Genomic DNA, 22262 nt, shown 5'->3' on the forward strand with positions numbered 1-22262 from the left:
TTCTTCCATGCAACCTAGGCATATGGCATGTTAAATGGAATGATTTTGCATGGAATTTATTTTATGCGGCTAGTTTTCTTTGGGCTCTGGATTAATATTCCAATTTTCTGTTTGTCTTCTTTTCTCTTGAGTAAAATACACTGTCGGTACTCAATGTACATTCACATCCCAAAGCTCGCTAATCGTATCACTTGAGTAGGGCTGGACAATCGGTTTGTTTGGTGAATTCAGTTTGGTTTGTTCGGTACTCAAAATTCTGATATTCTTGCTAATTTACTCTCTTTTTTTACAAAAGCCTGTGCGTGATACTGTAATATCCCTTACAAAAGATCTACAATGCAGTAACTTGAAGATACTCGTAGGACAGGATAATATGTGCTTACATACATTCAAAGGGGAGATGGTACATACTGCCACATGAATATCAGAATTTTCACATGGTTTTGGCTAAAGCAAAACTCAAATGAACAACACTGCAATTCCCGTAGTCCCTACGAAATTGCAAATCCCAAACCGTGAGACACCTCCTGTCCAGAACTCAGTATATGTGACCTTAACTAATGGATTGAAATGTCTCGTGTAACCAATAGATATATGTCATAAGTGCAAGAATGGACAGGACACAGCATAACAAATAATCAACCGCAAATTTCAGAAGATAAAAGTCTGTTACACTGTATCCGTGGCAAACATGTCAGCTAACTTAACCCATGGCAGGAAACTACCCCAACTCCCCAGGTGATTCCGCCAGGCCAAATCGGATTACATGTCACAGGACGGCCACAAATGTGTCGGGATAAGAGCAGGAAACTGGGCAAGACGCTGTCATCCTGGATCCAGTTCTAGCCTACTTTAACTGCTACCCTAGCACCAAAACATTTGGTGGTGAAGAATCAAGTCTTCTATGCTTGGTCGGGTGGATCTTCTATATCATACACGATGGGGTCAGCCTTACAAAATGCAATCAAATGTCAAGTTGATCTAGGTTGATCGTGCTTGCAGCATTCTGGATCAGTTGCTTCCGATATTCAACCTGGAAAGGTGCAAAACACAGATCAAGTACTGTTAAAACAGAACGCGGTGCGTAATCTCAATATTTTAGGAGCACTCCAATGAATCTTCTGTTGCTTACCCGGGTACCCATAAGTGATGAGAAGACGACATTGGCCTCAGCAGCATCGTCAACCTTAAGCTGCTTTAAGAGCCGCCTCTCAGGATCCATTGTAGTTTCCCATAATTGAGCGGGCATCATCTCACCCAAACCTATTGCAAACACCAGAGAAGCAAATACAAGATAAACATGGAGGAAACATAAGACTAGTTGAAGGTGTAACAAAACTTGAAACAAACACGAGACTATAGTTTCTTGTAAGGGGAGGAGGTGGGTGGAGAAACATGAGCTGGCAGGCGGAGGTGGAGGTGATGGTACCAATTTTGAGATGTTTCAAAGTTATCTTGTCAGGATGATATAGGAGGGAATAAAATGTACACTGGTGTACCTTTAAACCTCTGGATATGATATGATGCATTTGCAGGGAAGGTGTTAACAATCTCTTTAAGATCACCATCATCATAGCAATAATGTGCTTGTTTCCCACGCTCAACCTAACACCATGACATAAATACACGACTCTTATAATTAAGATCAATTCATCATTCAAGCATACTAGATTTGAAGTCACAGTCGAACCTTATAAAGAGGAGGTACACCAACGTAGATGCAACCTTCATCAAATAGTGCTCTCTGCAAATTGCATGAGTTCCTAATCAAACCCCTTTATTGTTCACAATATAAACATTTGCCAACATTTTATTGTAAGAACTGCTGCTGCCTCAAAGCAAAATCTCTCGTGGAAATTAAAAATTCAAAACTAACATGCTTGTAGAAAAACTGCTAACAGATAGAATGACAGATAAACAGCAAAACCCACCAGTGCAACTAAACCTTTGCAAACTACAACAAATCCGACAATGCAAAGGCCCAACCCACTCAAACAACTGTCATATGGGATTCAATATGCTAGAAAGCGACTGTAGCCTTCTGTAGGAACAGTTTGTAATCAAGTATGACTAATACCAGATCTCGTCCTCACCCCAAGAAGATTCATGTTTCAGACCACACTGTTTGTCTTGTGGATTTTTCTGCAGTTGAGGATACTAAATGGACTTTAGGATGAACAAACAGCCCTACACTCCCCTTCAGACTTGAACTTTTCCATCCTCCATTTTACATGATTTTACTTTTCAGTCCAAACCCTGCCCTAACCCAAGTACCAACCATCTTAGGCCCTGTTTGTTTACGATTCTTGGCCGATTCTGGTGAAAATAATCGAGCAAAGCATGCCAAACGCTTCGATTCTGAGCAGCTGCCCCAACAATCTGATTCTCCCGGCATCGGCAAAACAACATGGGCGCAGAATCATCCGTTGCGTCGCTGGGAGGAAAATCCCGCCGATTCTGCGGGTTGGGCTACCAGATTGCCCTCCGAGTTCACCAAAATTACAAGAAAAAATGCCATCTTATATAAACAAGGTTTGGGTTTCGGCCCACACCCATCCATCCATTCCGCCGGCCCCCTCCTTTCCCCTGCCCACCGTCCGCCCCCTCCTCTCCCCTACTGACCGCCCGCCCCCCTCGTCTCTCCCATCCGCCGCCCTCATCCCTACGCCAGCCGGATTTCGGCCGCGCCGCCGCTGCCTGGAGGTCGGCTGTGCTGCTCCCGGCCGCGCCGCCGCCGCCCCGACGCGGCTGCGGGGGTCCCTGCCGCGGCGCCGACGGCCGCACCTCGGCTGTGTGTGGCCCGGCCGCACTGCTGCCCGAGGAGCTCAGCAGCGCGTCGCCTGGCCACGCCACTACCCTGAGGTTGCCTGCACGTGCCACTCGGGCTCGCGCTTGCCGTCACCGGAACCCACCCCGATCTGCTTCGCCCCAACCCGCCACCGGAACCCGTGCCGCTCTGGCTCGCCGCTGCCGAACACCCCCCCCCCCCGGATCTGCTCCCAATTAGTTGTTTTTTACTATTTTGGAGATAAAAATATTGTAATAGGTTAGGGAATGACATATTATGACTCATCAAATTTTAGTTAATCCTGTAATGTTGAAAAGCTATTGCGATCACTGCATTCTATGCTAATTCAGCTACCAAACAATGTATTATCAGCCTCAGGGGCATACATGTCATTATACATTCAGAGCAGACAATCAATCAGCAAATAATCAGGTTGCCAAACTCTTAGCTTATTCTGCCAGCAGATTCTCAGGACAGCTGGATTCTCAGAAAATCGATTCTCAGAAAAAGCTATAACAAACAGGGCCTTAGTTTCCCTTTTAGACAAGCATTATCCAATTTAAACCTTATATTTAGCCTTATTCACTCAATCCATCAGCCTGCCTTGTATACAAATAAAATAATGACAACAGAACTACAGAAGTATTGACTATGCTGTCAGATGTAAACTCTTATGAATACAGAACCTAACAGATGAGGTATACTCTTCAGTTTGCATATGCTTCAAGATAAGTACCTGATATCTGAAGAAGAAAGTAAGGAGGAGAGTCCGGATATGTGCACCATCAACATCAGCATCAGTAAGTATAACTATCTTATGATACCGAAGAGCTTCCTTCTTAAAATCCTCACCCTAAAAGTATAATATATTAGATAAGACCGAAAAAGAATAGCATAATAATAGAATAAAAGAGTATGCAACCTTCACTCCTAGTCCAAGTGCAAGGATAAGATTTTGGATCTCTTCATTTTTGTACAAGGCTGCTTCATCCTTTCTTTCAATGTTGAGAATTTTACCCCTTAGAGGCAAAATAGCCTGCAATCAGTTGTTAAGCATGCACAGACTTAAGCGAATGCTAGGAATATGGCATCTAATTTGCTGACACTCTTGTAGTAATGAACTATCTTCTCATATCGTGTCATAATGAACTCATGGCCTCTGCACCACAAGTGAAGTGCATGCAGTTCTAACCATTTTGTCACCATTTTCCAATTCCTGCCAGACAACTAATCTACTTTGATCACTATGCATCTTGTGACTGCTGGGGTTGTGTAGCAAAACTAAATAATAGAAGTTTTGAGCGAGTCCAGGAACAACTGATTCTAAAGAAATAAAAGAGAATCTATTTACAACCAACTGCTCCAGCTATAATATTGTGCAATTTAGTTGATGGTATTAGTATCTGTGTAAACCTTGAATCCCATTCATAGTAATTACTTCTAAACAATGAAAAAAAGGAAGAGACAATGAAATTATATCAATTCTCAGTAGTACCACCATACAATATTATCTAGGCTTTGGCAGTCCCATTATGCCATGCAAGCCCAGCAAGGGCAATTGCCTATGCCCGCAAGCCATAATATCTATATACATTTTGCAAACAGCTAGAAAGAAGTCACCACAGACATTGCAGAACATAAATAATAAATAAATAAATAAATAAAAAGTGCAATGAGAGAAGTTGAATGGTGTGATGGGATAAAAACATCATGCTTGGTCTGCAGAGGATGACAACAAAATTGTGTATTACACTATTATCCAGTTTACAATTAATCATTTCAATGCATGGAAGCTTTTTTTGTAAGGCAGTGTACAGAAAACTTTAAAAAATGAAACACTACAGGAACTGGTGCGACCAGAAATTTAGAAAGAAAGAATGGATGGAGCAAATCCTCTCCCATCAAAGAAAACCACATCTCAAAATATCTAATAATCTACAACTCTTAACATCAACCGGATTCCTGAAACCTGCTGGTGATGCAAGTGTAGAACATATTGAAAAAAAGATAAGTGAGTTTTACCTGAAATTTCCTATCCCGCCCTTGCTTTGCACTACCGCCTGCAGAATCACCTTCAACGATGAAAATTTCTGCATTTTGATGAAAAATCAGCAAATGTCAGCCAAGACGTGTGGCAAGGAGCCTAAGCCACAGTGGAATTTGAACAGCAAGAGTGACACAGACTGCCAATATCAATGTCGGCTCACCAGATTCTTCAGGATTAGTTGAAGCACAATCAGCTAGTTTTCCAGGGAGTGAAGAAGATTTCAAGACGCTCTTTGTCCTCACCAATTCTCTAGCTCGCTTGGCTGCCAACGCAGCCTGCAACAAAAAGAGTTTATCACATATTGCATCAGAACAATAACCCACAAGCTCCTAAGAAACCCATCTTGCTAGAACAACAAATAGGAGAAAAATACCTTTTCTCTCAAAACATGTGGAATTATTACAAGAACCACGTACCTTGAGAGCATTAAGGGACTTTGATAGGATTGAATCCAGAACATCTGGATGAAGCTCTAGGTACTCAGTTAAGTTTTCTTGAACAGATTGTTCAACTATTCTCCGTACTTCGGGATTTCCCAACCTTGTCTGTGAAATAAAGGAAACAGATTGTCCGGCCAATAGGTGGAAATAGACAAAGAAGAAATGGTACACCATTAATCATCAGAAAAATTTGAAGAATCATCTCATGAAAGAGAAGCTGTCACCTTTGTTTGACCTTCAAATTCTGGACTAGGGACTTTCACTGAAATGATGCACGTCATTCCTTCTCTTACATGCTCCCCACTCAAAGTAATATCCTTATCCTACAAAGAGCAACAGATATAGTTTATTATGTTTTTTATTTGGTTGGATAAATAGGATTCAAAAGTGCAGTTCAAGGCTTGGCTGTTGCTGTCCACACTAAATTAAGAAAAAAATATCCAATAAAATGGTTTATGGAAATCACCAGATTGCAGTTGGGCATACAAGAGACAATAGATGCAATCATATGCAACTCAAGGACTTTATCACCTTAATAGTCTTCGACTTCTTTGCGAGGTTATTAACCGTTCTAGTCAACGAAGCCTTCAGACCATCAATATGAGTACCACCGTCAATAGTACGGATACTGTTTGCATATCCTAGCACTGTATCAGAGTAGGAGTCAGAGCACCTGTAAATAGTGACAGTTTATTGAGTGAGAAGAATGCACAAAATTTTCCCTCAGTCAGATTACAAAGATTTGGAATAAACATAGTAATCAATTGCAAAAATAAGTACATGAATATGCAAGATAGATGCAGGCTGGCTCATGAACTGAGAAACTATAGAACTCTGTCCACAACGTGAGAAACCAGACTAAACTCAAACAAAAAAGCACATCAGATTTATCTGAGCACTTGAAAAATCCATTGTTCCCAATTCTCCAAATTTTAGCAAAAAGATTCAGGCCAAATAAGGCACTACATTTTGAGAACTCCAATGCTACACAGTTTCAAACTTGGAAACAAGAATCAGATGTCTAAACTAGACAAGATGTCCTAAAAATTGTAGATATGCTCAATCAGACAAACTGTCTCTCATTGCTAACAACTGAGCAAACAGAACATGAAAAGACGTGATGCAGTACATAACATAGCTGTACAGTTTTGCAAAAAAACTCAAGAAAATTCATTTTACCATTGCAGGGAGACATCCACTATTATACCGTCCAACTCCTTTCTGAACGCAATCGGGTCATGCAGGGGTTTCTAGAGAAGAAAGCACATCCAAGAAATAGAGTTAGGTTGGTTTGTTGCTGGATAGCAATATATAATGCTTTGCCTGTTACATGCAACAATAGACTTTTCAGAATGCAATCTGATGGTTTCTTTCTTATAGTGAAACTTGGGCCCTGTTTGCACAGGTTATTTCTTAGCTTCTCCACAAATTAAGCAGAAACTGTGCCAAAAGACAGGACTCTGTCACCACTTATCCCCAAAATGTGCTTTTCACCTGTTTCTCTAATAACCCAATTCTGCACTATCACAAGTTGTGCCAAACAGGACCTTACGTGCACAAACATCAATAATGTATGTACTAATACTAATATAACATGCGAGTCATTGGCTAATCCCTTTGGAACAATAAAGAATACATACAGTAAGCAACTATAACAAAAACAAACCACGGTCACACGGCATTCAAAATTTTGTAAGCACTAGTGCGTGCAGAGGCAATCCAGTTCAGTCTGTGAGCATATGAACAAATTCATGCATTCAACTATTGTACCATTATCAAAAACAAACCAGAAAATGGAGCACATTTTCAACATCTAATTTTGGAATCAGCAATATAGAGATTATATCACTGGTCAACATAAAATTTTGTGAGAGTAAGAAATCAACATTAGTGTTAGGAACAACACATTCATGTTTGTTCATTTCAGTTACTTGTAAAAATTATAACAAACAACAACGTATAGGTAGATTTTAATATTTTTATGAGTCCAGCAGAAAATACAATTTAAACCTATACGAACAACTTATGTCTAGTCTATACTCAGAATTGAAACAATCACCATTTCTACATTTTAAGAATCTTAGTAAAATTGAAACTGGATGAAAAACATAAAGCTTCAAATGTTATAGAGCAAACCTTATCAGTATTCAACCATTTAACATACTCAACAAGGCCACCAGCATAACAGTATTCATTATGTTGAACCTCTGTGTGCCCTTCTTCCTTAGTCAAGGTTATTGTCAGCTGGTATAACAGAGAAGTTTAATTAACCAAAGGTATACTTTCAAAAATAAAGAATATTACAGCCAAGCTGCGTGTGCATATCAGCATTAGAATGAAGACAGAACCAGGCAATGAGAACTACCAAATCTTAGCAGAATTTTAAACAAAAGAAAAAAATGATGCAAAAAATTACCTAACAAAGAAAAGTACACCCGACTTAAATGCACAGTGTGATAAATGCTGAGAAGGAAATAAACAGAATATACACGACAAAGTGCAATAGACAAGAGGCAAAAAGAGCATTTCGTGATCAAGCTTTTAACTGGAGATTATCCATCACATCAGTAACATATTTTCCATAGCAGCTATATTTGGGTATTGTTACTTGGTATCATTGCATTTATGGTACATCTCCAAAAATACTCACAATTAGCAGCTGCCATCATCACAAAGCATATTCTCATTTATCAACCTAAGGATTTGATGGAGTTACAATATTTACACTACTAAGGCAAAGTATATATATAAAATAATCGACTATACTGTGAATAGAAATAAGAAGGTGTAATCTGTACATCAATGAAAACCACAGCTACTAACCTTTTTCTTTTCTAACAATGGTGAAAAGAAAAGGATGAAATGACAATGCTAAATCTAAATAGGTAATCCACTCAATCATCTAAAAGGCACATGTTCATGGTCTGGGTTTAGCCTGCATCAAGTAAAGGTAAAAAAGAACTCTAAAACCTTACAATAAAGAACATAGATCAAATTATGAATCAACTAGCCAACAAACAAATCAGGCTAACAGCGAATAAAACAATGTAAGTTATCTTGGTGAAGGATTACAATACCTCAGGATTTAGAAAGGCAAGCTCTCGGATGCGACTAGAGATTGTATTGAAGTCAAAACTGATCGTGGTGGTAAATACTACATTAAGAAAATGATTAGCATCACTGATAGTGCTTAGACCAGAGAACTTCTTTGTAAGAATAAAAGCTTACTATCTTTATCAGGCCAAAATCTGATGCGTGTTCCTTGGCGAGACCTTGTTTCACCAGGCAGTGTGATACTAGTTAGCGTTGTCATTGGTTTCCCCCGAGAATAGTGTTGTTTGTATTCCTTCCCATCACGCCAAACGGTAACCTCAAGTGCCTGAGTTTGTGACATCACAATGATCGATTGAATCAAAAGTGCGGAACATGCAATGACCTAAAATCACAGTACAAAGCAGAGGCAGGACCCACAGAAATTTGCACACTACATGCTGACCTGTATGGTAATTGTATAATAAACCACACATGCTCTTTCTCCAGATGTTCTTTTTTCAGGTAAGTTAAGACATGACAAGCAAATGCCATTTAGCATACCATATACCATTATGATGGTGGTGTTTTGATAGCAAACTGCATGCCATTAAGCATTATGAATTCATGTAATTTAGCATAGACTGAAATATTAAATAGCAAACAGTTTATTTGCACAACAGTACATCTGCTAACTTGTATAATAGCATACCCTGTTATGCTACACTGTCTGGTAAATAAACTGTTTTTTATTTTGATCTCTGATTCCCTCAGCCTTTCTCCCCTAAAGGAGGGCATGATCCCAGACACACCCAGCATGTGCGCACAATTTTTAAGATTTTAAATACTGGCCAGCGACTTTCAAACGATTTGTGCTTTTCAACATTTCACTTCTACAAAACCTGATATTTTCATTCTTTGTTAATCTAGCGACCATATATGTCAAAAAAAAAGTCAATATGGCAATTATTCCTGTTGGATCTCACCCAGGTCCTATTGCTTCTGATGAAGTTGGACCAGATACCAACATAAGAATAGAAATCAACACTCTACAATAGATGGCACGTTGACCAGCAAAGAAATGGACTGGGATATCCTGACAGTTCTTATACGCAGACAGTCAAGGTATATCACGTGAGCTGCATTACTTTATCTGTTTCTATGTTAATACCATTTTCCATCTAGCACTGCCTCAAAGAAAATTTGCGAAGTGCTGTAAGTCCTTACCAATTCAATTATCCTGTACCTACCCAAGATGTATCATAACACTCACAAAACATTAGGACCTATTTCCTCTCAATTCTACTGCTACATGGATTTGGGAGGTTAGGTTTCACAACTTAATTTAGGGCTACTCACAAAAAGACATTATAGGTAATGAAGCTACCAGGATAACACGCCTGAATCTGCCAACTTTACAGCAACTCTAACACCCAATGGATCAATTTTATATATAGAATCTTTTCTTAGTTTTTTTAAAGAACAGTGTATTCAATGCCAGCAAGAGGTCAAAATACAAACCTCTGACAAAGCATTAACCACCGACAGGCCAACACCATGCAGCCCTCCAGAGACACTGTAACCACTCTTTGAACCTCCAAATTTGCCACCAGCGTGCATTAACTGTATTACGAAAATACAACAGTTATTGAACATAAAGAATTTCAAGTGTTAACCTCCAAGAAAGACATCAGGGTTCAGAAACGAAAATTTTTTAGGGTCAATAAAGAATGTGCATGTAATCAAGAACCAACATATGCCAAACAAAAGAGCAGATAAAAGGCCACGCTTTGTTTATGCAATGGTAATCTTAGGCGACAAAACACACTTTCTGGATTACTCAAACCAAACACTCCAAAACTTATGCAACAAAATAGAAAACTAAACTGACAATGAAAATAAATATGGGATTGCTTGAGGAAGTAGCCATTTTGTGCGGAAACTGTTCAGAAACATTTCCTTTTTGTTTATTATTTTAGGCCAGCTATATTTGAGTGTTTAACAAAGTTAAGAAAATAACTAAACAAGAAGAAAAATTAAAATCACATAGAAATTTCTAGAACAGAGTATTAGACTTGCACAGTTTTGCTTTATGGGCATACACATGCAATAGTAAAACAATGGTTCACCTACATAACTACAACCAGAAGGCCAATAAAGGAGTTCGCAAAAAAAAAAGAAGGCCAGTAAATGCACAGCAACTAAAATGGGGTTACAGAAAAAGGTTGAAGTGTACCGTTAAGACAGTCTCCACACAAGATTTCTTCGTTTGGGGGTGTATGTCTGTAGGAATCTGCAGTACATATAGATTAAAAAAGTGATTCAGTAAAATGACAGACAAAATGATATTCCATGGAGGCTGTACGAAGATGCATGTTGGGTAGTCCAGAGTTTGCTTTTAAGTTCTCAAAAGATATACGAAACAAAAAAATTACAGCTCAAAAAAAGGCAGCAATTTGTTCGATCAACAAAAAGATTTGAACAAGAGCATAACAATCCTGCATTCCTTTGTATTATTCAAGCAAACTAAACATCACTGTTGGTATGAAGTATTAATGACTAAGATCATAACGAATGCACCCAATCAGATAATCAGGCAAGGGGATGTGCATCAGACTAACCAAAGAAGTGAAGTACTTTAGAAACAGGTAACACCAGCTACTATAAGCAAACAACCAAAACAGCAGCTAGGACTGTCCATGCCTGGACTAACATGTGGAAATGTGGCAGATGACATGAAACTCCTAGCATGAGAAAGGCCAAAAAAACATTCTTATTGTCGTACATTGCTTAATCGACACCTATGGGCTCTGGCTCCTAGAGCAAATTCCACTCTATCACAGGTTCTGACATGTGTTCTACAAAATGAAAATGTTGTCAATTTAAATAATGACTTGATGAAACGTGGTAAGGACAAGCATAAATAGCTTGGCACATCAGACGTTAAACAACAGCTATGTCATGTAAATTTGTATAAAGGGCACAGATTTCTTAAATATATATTTGACTAATTGGGTACAACAAGTACAGTGACCTACCAGAACATCATGAACACAACAGCATAATGCAAGAAATTCACCACAACCACATAGGCCTTGATTATTTCAATCATCAAGACTTGACTTTAGTTCCTTGATAGAAAAAACATGGAATTTCAGATTTTTAGAAACTGCATACCCCACGGCCATTGTCTGTTACACTAACTGAATTGTCATCATGAAGGACTACATTAATCTTGGAGGCATGCCCTGCTTGAGCTTCATCCACAGCATTATCTAAGATTTCATAAACCTATCATACAGCAAACAAAACAACAATCAAACAAGGCACGAAACGGAAGAAAACGGAGAACAGAAGCATAATCTCTTGCATTTCATATACCAGATGATGCAATCCACGTGGTCCTGTGCTCCCAATGTACATACCAGGTCTTGTGCGAACTCCATCTAATGCTTCTAAGACCTACAAAATTACCCATTGAGCATATAACCAAAATCAAGCTCGGAACAATAACTCATCCATAAGACAACAGTTGAAGCTCGAGATGTATTTTATAGTACACTAGCAAATGATTCCAATGAATGGAAACATTGATTCACTAATAACACATTGTTAGGTTCTTGACAGTACAGGTAAAATACATAGCAAATACTACAGCTCTGAAGTCGTTTCAAAAATGAACAACCATGCATACAGTGTTTTCTAAATTCTAAAGAAAAAGCAGGACATGTGGGTTATTTGTATGTACCAAACTGATCTCAAGTTCTCAACCCCTTCCACTCAGTGCCATGCTTCATAAAGCACCACAGAACATACGCATTAATAAAGGTATGAGTTTACATGAATGAAGACAGTCACACAAAGATTGTGTTTCTGTCATGCTACATAGGACTTCACGTCAATTGTCAAATAATCCAAACGGCACCCCGCACCCCACAGAAAACAAGTCCATGACACCACCATTTAACAAAAAATAATACACTTCATTAATTCCATTGAAGATGTGCAGGCGTTCCCATCAACAAACGAGTGCTGAGTGCAAAGGTTGCTTCAAATCTAATTTCTCTAACATTTGCACATGAACCTACAAAGTTCGAAGAAAACAATGACTAAAAGGATTGCATTGGGTCGCAAGGCTGCTTAGCGCTGTTTAAATGCCACTCCCTCCTAGCTCCCCCTCACCTACTTACAGAATGGCAGCAACCCTTGTGCTCCCTTCGTCTCCCTCTATACACATTCACTCTGGTGTGCTATTCCATGTTGCCTTTCTCATATGACGATTTATAATGCTATTAGAAAACGCCTTCCTTTCTTTATTCCAACACCACGGAGAACTGTGCGCCTCTGACCATCCAAACTACAGAGCTACACTAATGACAGAGGATCGATTTAATATCTGGTACAAGGAGCCCAATCCCTTGCGAGCCCGAGCTCATAAGCAGGCCTTTGCGGCCAAAAAAAAAATGAGGCTATCAGCATGCGAGCAAGGGGCACCAGAAACCACCGCGGGCGGCGAGAATCACCTGGACGTTGGCGGCGGTGTACTCCCCTGCCACCCGCTTCTCCTGCATCGCCTCGGACGCAGCCGTGGAAGCCATGAACGCCCGCACCGGGACCCCATTCCGCCGCGGGGCCACCGCAACCCTAGAGTGCAGCGGAAAAAAAAATACGCCACAAAAAAGTTATCCAGAGAGCTCCATCGAGGGAGGTAGTAGGGAAGGGGAGGGCGCACCTTGGCCCGAACAGGAACCGAGGGGCGGCGGCGGCGGAGCGCAGCGAGGGGAGCATGAGGGAAGGGACGGGGCCCGCGCCGGTGGAGAGGAGGCGGCGGAGGAGCGCGCGGAGGTGGGGAGGGGGAGGTGGCGGCCGGAGGAGGAGCGCCATCCGCGGCGGCGAGCCCTTGGCTCGCGGGACGCTTGGGCTTGGCTGGGGTCTCCCTGCCGCCTGCTTGTGGCTGGGGGGAAGCGGGAGGAGGAGGGTTTAGAGGTGCGGGTAGTGGATGAGGAGCAGCTGCGAGGCGAGCTGCCGAGGCAGAGGCCGAGGGTTTAGGGGGCGGCTTGGATTTCGACTGGGCCTTTCCTTCGGAAAACGCGGAAAGGGAAATGAAGTGGAGAAATGGCCGACTGGGCCGTCCTGCATTCAGCCTGAATAGGGGGGGACGGGGAAAGCAGCTTGGATTTTGAGCGGGGCCGTATTCGGGATGGCAACACTTCCGATACCCGCGGTATCGACAATGTCGCCGTCTCTCTGTTATGGCCCCTTCAAATTGGAGCTGGATGACGCACAAACACCAATTTTCCGCCGAGGCTATACATCAGGCACGCTACAAATGCGTGATCCATCGCTTGAAGGTGGCATCACCGATTAATTCGGCCTTTAGCAGCCCAATTCCAACCCATCTCGACCTTCTTTCTCCTCCGCACTCGCCGCCGCCGCTCCTGCTCTGCCTTGCCGCCGCCGGTTAGGTTTAGGGTTCGGGGCTTCGGGTTGGGGTTTCAGGGTTGGGGGTTGGGAGTGGTCGCCAGTGAGGTCCCAGCTGTAGAGGGAGATCCTTGGGCGGAGGGTAGCCGGCCGCGGGTTGTGGAGGACTCGCGGCGGGCGGTGGAAGCGGCGAGGGTCCGGCGGAGGTGGGTGGTGGAGGCGTATCCGATGGCCACGGGCGGTGGTGGGTGGTGGAGGCGGATCGAGCGGTGGAGGGTGGCGGCGCGAGGGCGAGCAGCTCCAATGGCGACGGTCTACGGCTGCAAATCCGATGGCTCCCGCCACTAGAGATGAAGGGTGGAGAACGGGGCGGGGGGAGCGGGGTGATGACAGGGAGCTTCAACGGCGCAAGAAGAAGCCCTCTTGGGCCGCTCCTGGGCCACTCTTTATGTGATGGATGCTTAATGCATCACCTGAAGCGATGGCCAACCACACCTCCAATTTTAATCTTTTTTCCTCGTTACAATACTCCTAACAGCCTAAGTTTATTAATTAGAAAACACGTGGTAGCACAAAATTTGAGTAACTGTGAATTCGTATATGTAATCTATACGAAAATAGTATATTGCAATAGGAGGTGAAAATCGGGTTCTAACTTCTAAGCACTGGAGTGGCAACAGAAATTCTGCACTTCCTCCGTTACAAGCGAGAGGTTGTTTGGCCGTAGATGAAAAAAATTGCGACATGGGTGTGTGCAAGCTTGGCTCCGGGGCTCTGGACGGAATATTTAGTTAAGAATTCTGTTCCGGGCTGCTCAACAATTCAAATGGTCCATGACTCCATTCGGCATGGACTGCTACCACCTCAGCAAAAGGTAAGGCATTTTTTAGATGATCGTCCTTTTAAAATTGGTCCTGATCTATGATGATGTCGAGGAATCACAGTTGCCACCAACCAGCGGCTCTGCTACTGCGGCTAGCTATGTTGGAAAGTAACGATCATGTCGATCAGTTTTAGCCTAAAATCCTATGACACCAACTTCCTTGATGTAGCATGTGTGTTAGCTAGCTATGTTAGGAAGTGTGCTCTAACAACTGAAATTTTTTCGTGAACATGCCTAAGCATGTATTTTATTAAAAAGGAAACTAACAACTAAAATTTGTCTGAAAAGGCACTTATATCTGTGTTCGGTTTTAGAAACTCTTCCCCTATACCGTAGCATGTGACCCATGTTGTTGGTTGTGGTACGTATTGTGCTTATGTAATTGTATTCCATCATGTTGTAACTAAGTTTCCATGGCTTGGTTAAACGTTGTAACTCTTCAAATATTACCTGCCAAATCCCCCTATCCTCGTAACTCTTGAAACGTTACCTGCCAAAGCCCCTATCCTCGAACACGCACGAGACCTACTTAGGCCTTGTTCGGTTGGCCGGGAACGGCCGGGGTCGGAGCCCAACCCCCTGGGATCAACCCGGCCGGCCTGGAAGAAATCCTGGTCCACGAAGAAACTAGCGTTCGTTTAAGCCCCGCATGTATTCATTCCCGGCCTTTTCCCGTCACCCCGGCCTTGGAAAAGACCCAGGAGGCCCGAGGTGTGGAACGATTCCCCGTCATCTTCCTCACGAGATGCTACGCGCCGAGGCTACGAAGGCAACGACACGTGCGGTGCTGCGGCACGACTCCATGATGTTGATGGCGGCGGCGCAGCGCACACTCCACTAATGGGTTTCCCGTCCGCTGCCTACCTTCTCACCGATGTGTTTTTCATCACCCCTTTCTTCCCTTCTCATCCCAATGTCCTAGATCCAAAGGTTTCTAGTGTTTCTTGATTCTTGCATGATGGGGAGGGATTGGAGACCCGCAGCTGCAGGCGGCGGCAGTCGCGACGCCAGTGGAGGGGCAGGAGGTGGCGGCGGAGTGCACGGCTCGCCGTGCTGCCTCTGAGAGTACGAGTGTCTCCTCATCCTCGTTCTCCGATCTGTTTAGTGTCTCATTCATCTGCCATACTCGTAGCCAGCAATGATAGTGCAGAGCTATTTTCCCCCCTCCCTCTCTGCTCAATGTTTCGTTGATCTACCATTCTCTTATGCCGTGTCAACATGTCGGAGAATTTATCTCATGGTTAACAAATTCTATGTCTTAGTATCTGCAACAGTTTATTTCGGTAATGTCATCAGCACTGCAGCTAGTGAATTCAATGCTGCTAGCACTCCAGGGGCATATAGAGAGATAGAAAACTCCTGTTATCAGTGCTTGTGTCCATCAAAAATAGAAGATTCCAATGGAGATTTGTAAATGCCTAAGGACTAGAAGCTATTACTAGCTGCTCCCTCCGTTCCAGAAAAATCAGTTGTAGGGTTTAAAATTTATCCCAAAAAGACTATTACTGTAGATGGCCATCATTTCATGTGGGACCCAGTCGTCAAAGTCCATCTGTTCCCGCTTCACAGAAGTTTGTCGAAGCTGGCCACCGCTTTGGGCTTTGTCACTTTGGTGTAGGAATGGACGTCTCTTGTTCATAGCATATAATAGATTCTAGTTTGCGGGATTTTTTAGGTTTTTGACTGAGATGTCAGCTATTGTGTCAATATGCATCTTGGAATGAAATTTTTGTTGATTCTTGGATCTAATATGCTATTTTTTTTCAAATTTTTGGTTTCAGTTAAGGATTAAGAAGAAGCTAACTTACAAGGAGGACTAAAATATCAGGAACTGTGGTCTGTCAAAGTGTTGTGCTAATGTGTTGAGGATGTTTTCCTTTTTGTTGTTGTTAATTATTAGGTATGTCATTTCCAATTTACTACCGGATCATGTAGAATGATCTGTTTGTGAACTCACTTTTGCTTGAGATATGTGGTGGTTCAGATCTCACTTGTGCTTCAAAGTTGTGGTGATTCAGATCTCACTTGATCATCTGTTGCACACTATGATCCTGATTCTATCTGTCTTTGTACAAGTACATTTATTGTATTAACCATTGAATCATGTAATTTCCGTTCCAACACTGTTTTTTTTAATCACCGTTCCAACATAGTTGATATCTTGGTGCACTGGACACGTACTGCTAGTTGTTGTAAAGGACAGAAAATCCACAGATAAATTCCCAGCCAAACCGAACACAGAAAATTAAGAGCGGGATTAGGGGAAGCAATCCCCACAAGGTTTGGGTGAGATGGGAGGAAATCACCTTTTTCTAATCCTGTCTGGATTAGATTCCTATGGGGATTGAACCCCTGTTGGCGGAACAAAGCCTTAAAAGGATGGTGCACTAGACCACTTCTCTATTTTGCGACATGATTTTCCTTCTCCCATCGTCGTCACTTTCTCAGGGTCCAGAATCTCCAACCAAGAACAAGATACACGGTTGGTCACGCGCCATTGTCTCGCAAGCTAAGCACTTTTCTGTTTCTTAAGAAAAGCTTCAGTTCTCACTTTTCACCGGCTATATGCATACATTGCTTTGTTTATATTTCACTTCCGTTCTATGTATACCATATCCCATCATCGTGATGCAACTCAATTATTCCCTTTGCTCTTCTGGGGCCTAGACGTGCGTCCTTTTTTGGAGCTTTACTGATTGGCAGAACTCTTGTTGTCTTCGCTCGAAACAAAGATGTCCACATACACTTGAATCTCACGAGACGCCCCATCGATGGAGCGTCTCACTTAGAGCATCTCCAAACGTGCCTAATATATTCGCTCTCAATAACCTTAGATTAGGATCTGCCTAAAATAATTTGGGCACCGAAAACATCTGTTTCTCCAACAGTGGCCCAAAATTTGATCCCAAAATTTTGAAATATGCCACATAATCTTAAGTGTCGCCTCCTTTCCCAGAAATCCCAGTCGACATTTTCCTCTAGCCGATGATTCAATCCATTGAAATGGAGTAAATTTGAGAAGAAAAATTCCTACTCCAATCAATTAGTTGTTGAATCTGGAGCTACAACTACTGGCCAGGATGAACATGCTCGCTCGCTGTCTCTCACCTACTGAACCTGGCCAATAAAAGAATAAAAAAATCTAACAAGATGAAACAATCGGCTCGCGAGCTTTGGCACTGGGTCGACGTGGACGCGCCGGCACCAGCGGACAAGGCTACGAAGCCATCGTGGCCCGAGGCTGTCGCTGGAGAGGGTGCTCAGGTTTCTCCGCTCTTGTTCCTCACCAGGATGAGGCTGCTGCTGCTTGGGCTCGGTGCGAACGACGCTGAACAGCTGGTCCAGCCTGGCCCCACCTGCAGAGAGGGAAAGGAAGGGGTTAGGATAGGGCTGGGTGATAAAAAGAAATATTCAAATAAGAGATCCCACATGTCACGTACGAAGAGTCTCATTTAACTGGTCTCTTGAAGTACCAAAATATAGTCTCTTGAAGTACCGAAATATAGAGAGTGAATCTTGACTAAATGGATAGCTAAATAAGAATATAAAGAGTGAGATTTGGCTAGCCTTTTGAAGATGCTCTTAGTTAAGCTAATTATTTCCGCGCTGTGTTAGTCAAGCGGCTGATTAAGAGCATCTCCAAGAGCTCTTGTATTTTGTTTGAGCTAGCTAAAAAAAGCAATAAAATGGTTACATTAGTTCTCTAGAAAATTAATTCAGTGGCATTGATTCTCCATAAACAAAAATCGCTGTCACTGATTCATAGCTATTCTTATGGTTTGTATGTGTGTCTGATCCTGAGCTTTGTTCACCGAGATGATAAATTGTTGATATTCTTGGTTAGAATAATTTTCAGTGTGTGCATAGCAAAAAAAATTGGAGAGTATAATTGACAATGATCTGCAGCAATAAGAATATATACACTCTATTTGTTGTGGCAGGTGATATGAGTTCAGGGTCATATTTCACACACCTATTAGGGGTTGATGTTGAAGAGTCTCAAGATCTTTCGCCTACTACACACACACCCCCTGATCATGGTCTTGCTGCATCTAAAGGATCACAGGGAAGAACAAAAAATTTCAAAGATGAAGAGGACAGACTTCTTGTGTCTGCTTGGCTAAATGTGGGCATGGATCCTATTCAAGGAGTTGCTCAACCACAAAGCTCCTTTTGGTCAAGAATTCATGATTATTACCATGCTAACAAGTCATTCCAGTTAGATCGTACACAAGGTTCTTTAATGCATCGTTGGTCGGCTATTCAACATGATGTGAATATTTTCTGTTCATGTGTCATCAAGATTCAGAATAGAAACCAGAGTGGTTGCTCAGTTGATGACAAGGTACATCTATTCCTTCCAAATAAATTATATGTCTTTTATGCCTTCCTTTCACAACTTCAAATTCATGTGTACATTGAAATATACAGATTGCAAGCGCATGTGCACTGTTCAAGGAAGAAGACAAGAAGCACAGGAACTTTGCCTTTATGCATTGCTGGAGAATTCTGAAGGACAAACCCAAGTGGATAGAAAGATGCATGCAAAATAGTGGAACAACAACATATAGTAATAAGAAACAGAAGACAAAGGCGAACTCATCCCCGTTATCACTTGTACCCATGTCCTCACCTGCTAGTTTGCAGCAGCAACAGCACAAGATGCTTCAAAAAGACCGGACGGAAAGAAGACGGAGAAAAAGAAGTTACATCAACGTTCGACCATCGAAGCATTGGACTATCTTGTGGCAAAGATGAAAGAAGCTGATGCTTAGAAAGATTTGAAGAAAGATCAGAGATGCAACAAGGCCTTTGCTCTGCAGGAGGAAAAGATCAAGTTGGAGAGAGAAAAATTTGAGTTCCAAAGGGAACTAGAAGAGGAGAGGATTCTTTCACTAGATTTGAGCAATATGACCTACATACTGTGGCAATACTATAAAAAGCCTCAGGATGAGATTTTTACAAGACGCTGCGGTTGCTAGACTACTATAGTTTGCTTTGAACCTGTTTGTTTTGAACCTGTTTGCTTTGAACCTGTGTTTGAACCTGTTGCTCCCCACTGTAATGAGATTCTTCTATGAGAATATTAAGTATTGTCTTATGCTGGTGGGAAGCTGAAACAAGCTCTGCAGTTTCTTGCTTCATGAATTAACATATTTGACCTTGGATGCTGTCACGTATTCTGAACTTAGAAATTAACATATTGCTTCATGAGGAAAAATTCAAAACTTTTATAACCAGGAAAGATTCAATAGATATATAGGAAAAATATAATACAAATAATGGCTTCCAAACAGAATTATTATCCCCACTATCAAAAATAAATATTAATCAAGAGAGTATAAATCTAGGTGGTTATTCCACGGGTGCTCGATCAAATCTGTCTGAAGCTAAATGTGGGTTTGCTTATCCTTGATGTTCTTATAATTCTAAATAAAAGCTGCAAGTTCTGGTGCTTCAGTATGGGATACTGTCACCTTTTCTCCTATGTCATCGTAGTCGCAATCATAGTAATCAGTGTACTCATCTCACTCATCTTCAACAATCATGTTATGCATTATGATGCGAGCCCTCATAATATATCCTAGGGAGTCTTCATCCCACAAGCGAGCCGGCCCACGAACAATAGCAAAACGTGATTGTAGGACCCCAAATGCCCGTTCAACATCCTTTCTACAAGCGTCTTGTGTCTTTGCAAAATATTTCTTTTTATACCTTGAGGCTCTGGAATAGTCTTCATAAAAATGGCCCACGACGGATATATGCCATCCGCTAGATAATAACCCGTAGAATAATCATTGCCATTGATGTTGAAATTAACCTGTGGACCTTGTCCCTCAGCAAGCCCTTGCAAATATAGGAGATCTTTGAAGCACATTGATATCATTGTGTGAGCCAGGCATACCAAAAAATGAATACCATATCCAGAGATCTTTAGACGCAACTGCTCCAAGTATAATTATTGGCTCCTTTTTATGTACACGGTACATACCGTGCCATGCAGTAGGATAATTTTTCCAGCCCTAGTGCATACAATCTATGGATCCAAGCATTCCAGGGAAATCTCTGTTGGCTCCAATTGCCAATAATCTGGTGGTATCCTCTTTATTAGGTAATCTCATGTACTCCTCTCCAAAAATTTCAACGACATCTACGGTAAACTTTCTCAAAGCTTCTAAAGCGGTACTCTCACCAATACAAATATACTCATCCAAAGCATTGGCTGCGACGCCATAAGCTAGTAGATGAACTGCCGCCACAACCTTCTGCAGACAAGATAGTCCTAAGGTACCTGCCGCATTCCTCTTCTGCACAAAATATTCGTCATGGTCCTCAACAACATTCATTATACGTATGAATACATGTCGTTTCATTCGAAACCTATGTCATGACACAATTAAAAATTAGCTATATTTATAAAAACAAGTCGTTAAAAATAACAATATAATTAGGCACAAATACGAACCTGCGTCTAAAAATCTTTGGTCCGAAAGTAGGTTTATCTGAGAAATAGACTTTGTAAAGAAAGTCAAGGTGTAATAGTCTTTCACGATCTACTACATTATGACCCTCGACGGAACCAATTCGATCCGGATGATTAAATGTATCCTCAAATATTATGTGCGTGGTAAAAAAAAATCAGCTTTCCTCTCATCATCCGAAGAGGAGGAACCAATCACTTCATCCATTACAAATTTATTGAATTCATCATCTGAATCCATAGTGTACAACGTTGTTGTCCAATACTTGATCAACCATGCAAGATTTCAGATTGCATCAAAACATGGATGATAAAAAAAACAGCATCTATGCTGAACGGATACGAAAGAAAGCCCTACATGTACCTCAAATTAACTCCATCGTTCCCGTCCAGGCGGTGTGCGGCGTTCCCGTCCAGGTGGCGTGCGTCGTTCCCGTCCAGGCGCCGTCGGAGGAAAAGAGCTCGGACGTCGTGCGGCATCCAGGCGGCGTCGGAGGAAAAGACATCGGTGGCGTCGAGCACAGACGGGTGGAAGCGGTGGAGTCCAGAAAAAAAAAGATGACGTGGACCCCGATTTGAATATAAAGCCCACGTTTTAGCTAGTCTCTTGGACTACCCCATTAGATTAGGGGGTTTTCTATTTTTACAAAGCGGGTACGATCTTCATATTTAGCTAGAGTTTATTGGAGATGCTCTAAGGTGTGTTAAAACAATACTACTAGTAGTACCAGTAAAGTTAGCTTTTTTGCTCGAGTTTTTTTGGAGAACTTGCCTGGGCAAGCTTTTTGCTCGAGTTAGCGCTAGTTTTCTTTTACTAGCTCATGATTGCAGGCTGCAGGACGACTGATCAACCGGAACAGTACTCATCAACTTGCTTTCACACGTGTAAAACATGAGCTGTGTTGTGCGCGCGCACGCTCTCTCTCTCTCTGTGCGTGTGTGCGTGTCAAACTGTCATTGGATGCAATTAATTGGTCGTCGTAGAAACTTTCAATCTACGATGAAATCGCTCCAGATCACACAGGTGGCCCCGTGGCGGTACAAGGACGACGACGCCGGATCGTACGCACGCGAGATCCGCCGGGATCGTAGCCGCCGGAGACCGAATATACTCCGTACCATACCATACCATACCATGCACGTCAAGCTGCCAGATCAGAGCGGAGCGAGGT

The 22262-nt window shown here is 42.0% G+C and overlaps 2 protein-coding genes across 2 annotated transcripts; one reads left to right on the forward strand and one right to left on the reverse strand.

Annotated features, from left to right (window-relative positions):
* Nucleotides 1-628: 628 nt before the first annotated feature.
* LOC112893822 (DNA gyrase subunit B, chloroplastic/mitochondrial) lies at nucleotides 629-13315 on the reverse strand. Its single transcript, XM_025961322.1, has 21 exons — nucleotides 13038-13315; nucleotides 12829-12949; nucleotides 11687-11767; nucleotides 11483-11596; nucleotides 10542-10598; nucleotides 9827-9928; nucleotides 8504-8654; nucleotides 8353-8429; nucleotides 7412-7519; nucleotides 6455-6525; nucleotides 5807-5948; nucleotides 5500-5598; nucleotides 5252-5380; nucleotides 4996-5110; nucleotides 4811-4878; nucleotides 3711-3824; nucleotides 3525-3641; nucleotides 1691-1744; nucleotides 1500-1605; nucleotides 1133-1263; nucleotides 629-1033 (listed from the first exon to the last, which is right to left on the reverse strand). The coding sequence occupies exons 1-21, from the start codon at nucleotides 13187-13189 to the stop codon at nucleotides 965-967; spliced, it is 2178 nt and encodes a 725-aa protein (XP_025817107.1). The 5' UTR covers nucleotides 13190-13315; the 3' UTR covers nucleotides 629-964.
* A 5240-nt stretch (nucleotides 13316-18555) lies between these two features.
* Nucleotides 18556-19384, forward strand: LOC112892745 (glutathione S-transferase T3-like). The gene is made up of 3 exons (XM_025959867.1): nucleotides 18556-18954; nucleotides 19041-19202; nucleotides 19250-19384. The coding sequence occupies exons 1-3, from the start codon at nucleotides 18556-18558 to the stop codon at nucleotides 19382-19384; spliced, it is 696 nt and encodes a 231-aa protein (XP_025815652.1).
* Nucleotides 19385-22262: the final 2878 nt, after the last annotated feature.

Source organism: Panicum hallii, chromosome 5, assembly GCF_002211085.1.
Source record: "Panicum hallii strain FIL2 chromosome 5, PHallii_v3.1, whole genome shotgun sequence".
In the NCBI taxonomy this organism is placed as follows: Eukaryota; Viridiplantae; Streptophyta; class Magnoliopsida; order Poales; family Poaceae; genus Panicum; species Panicum hallii.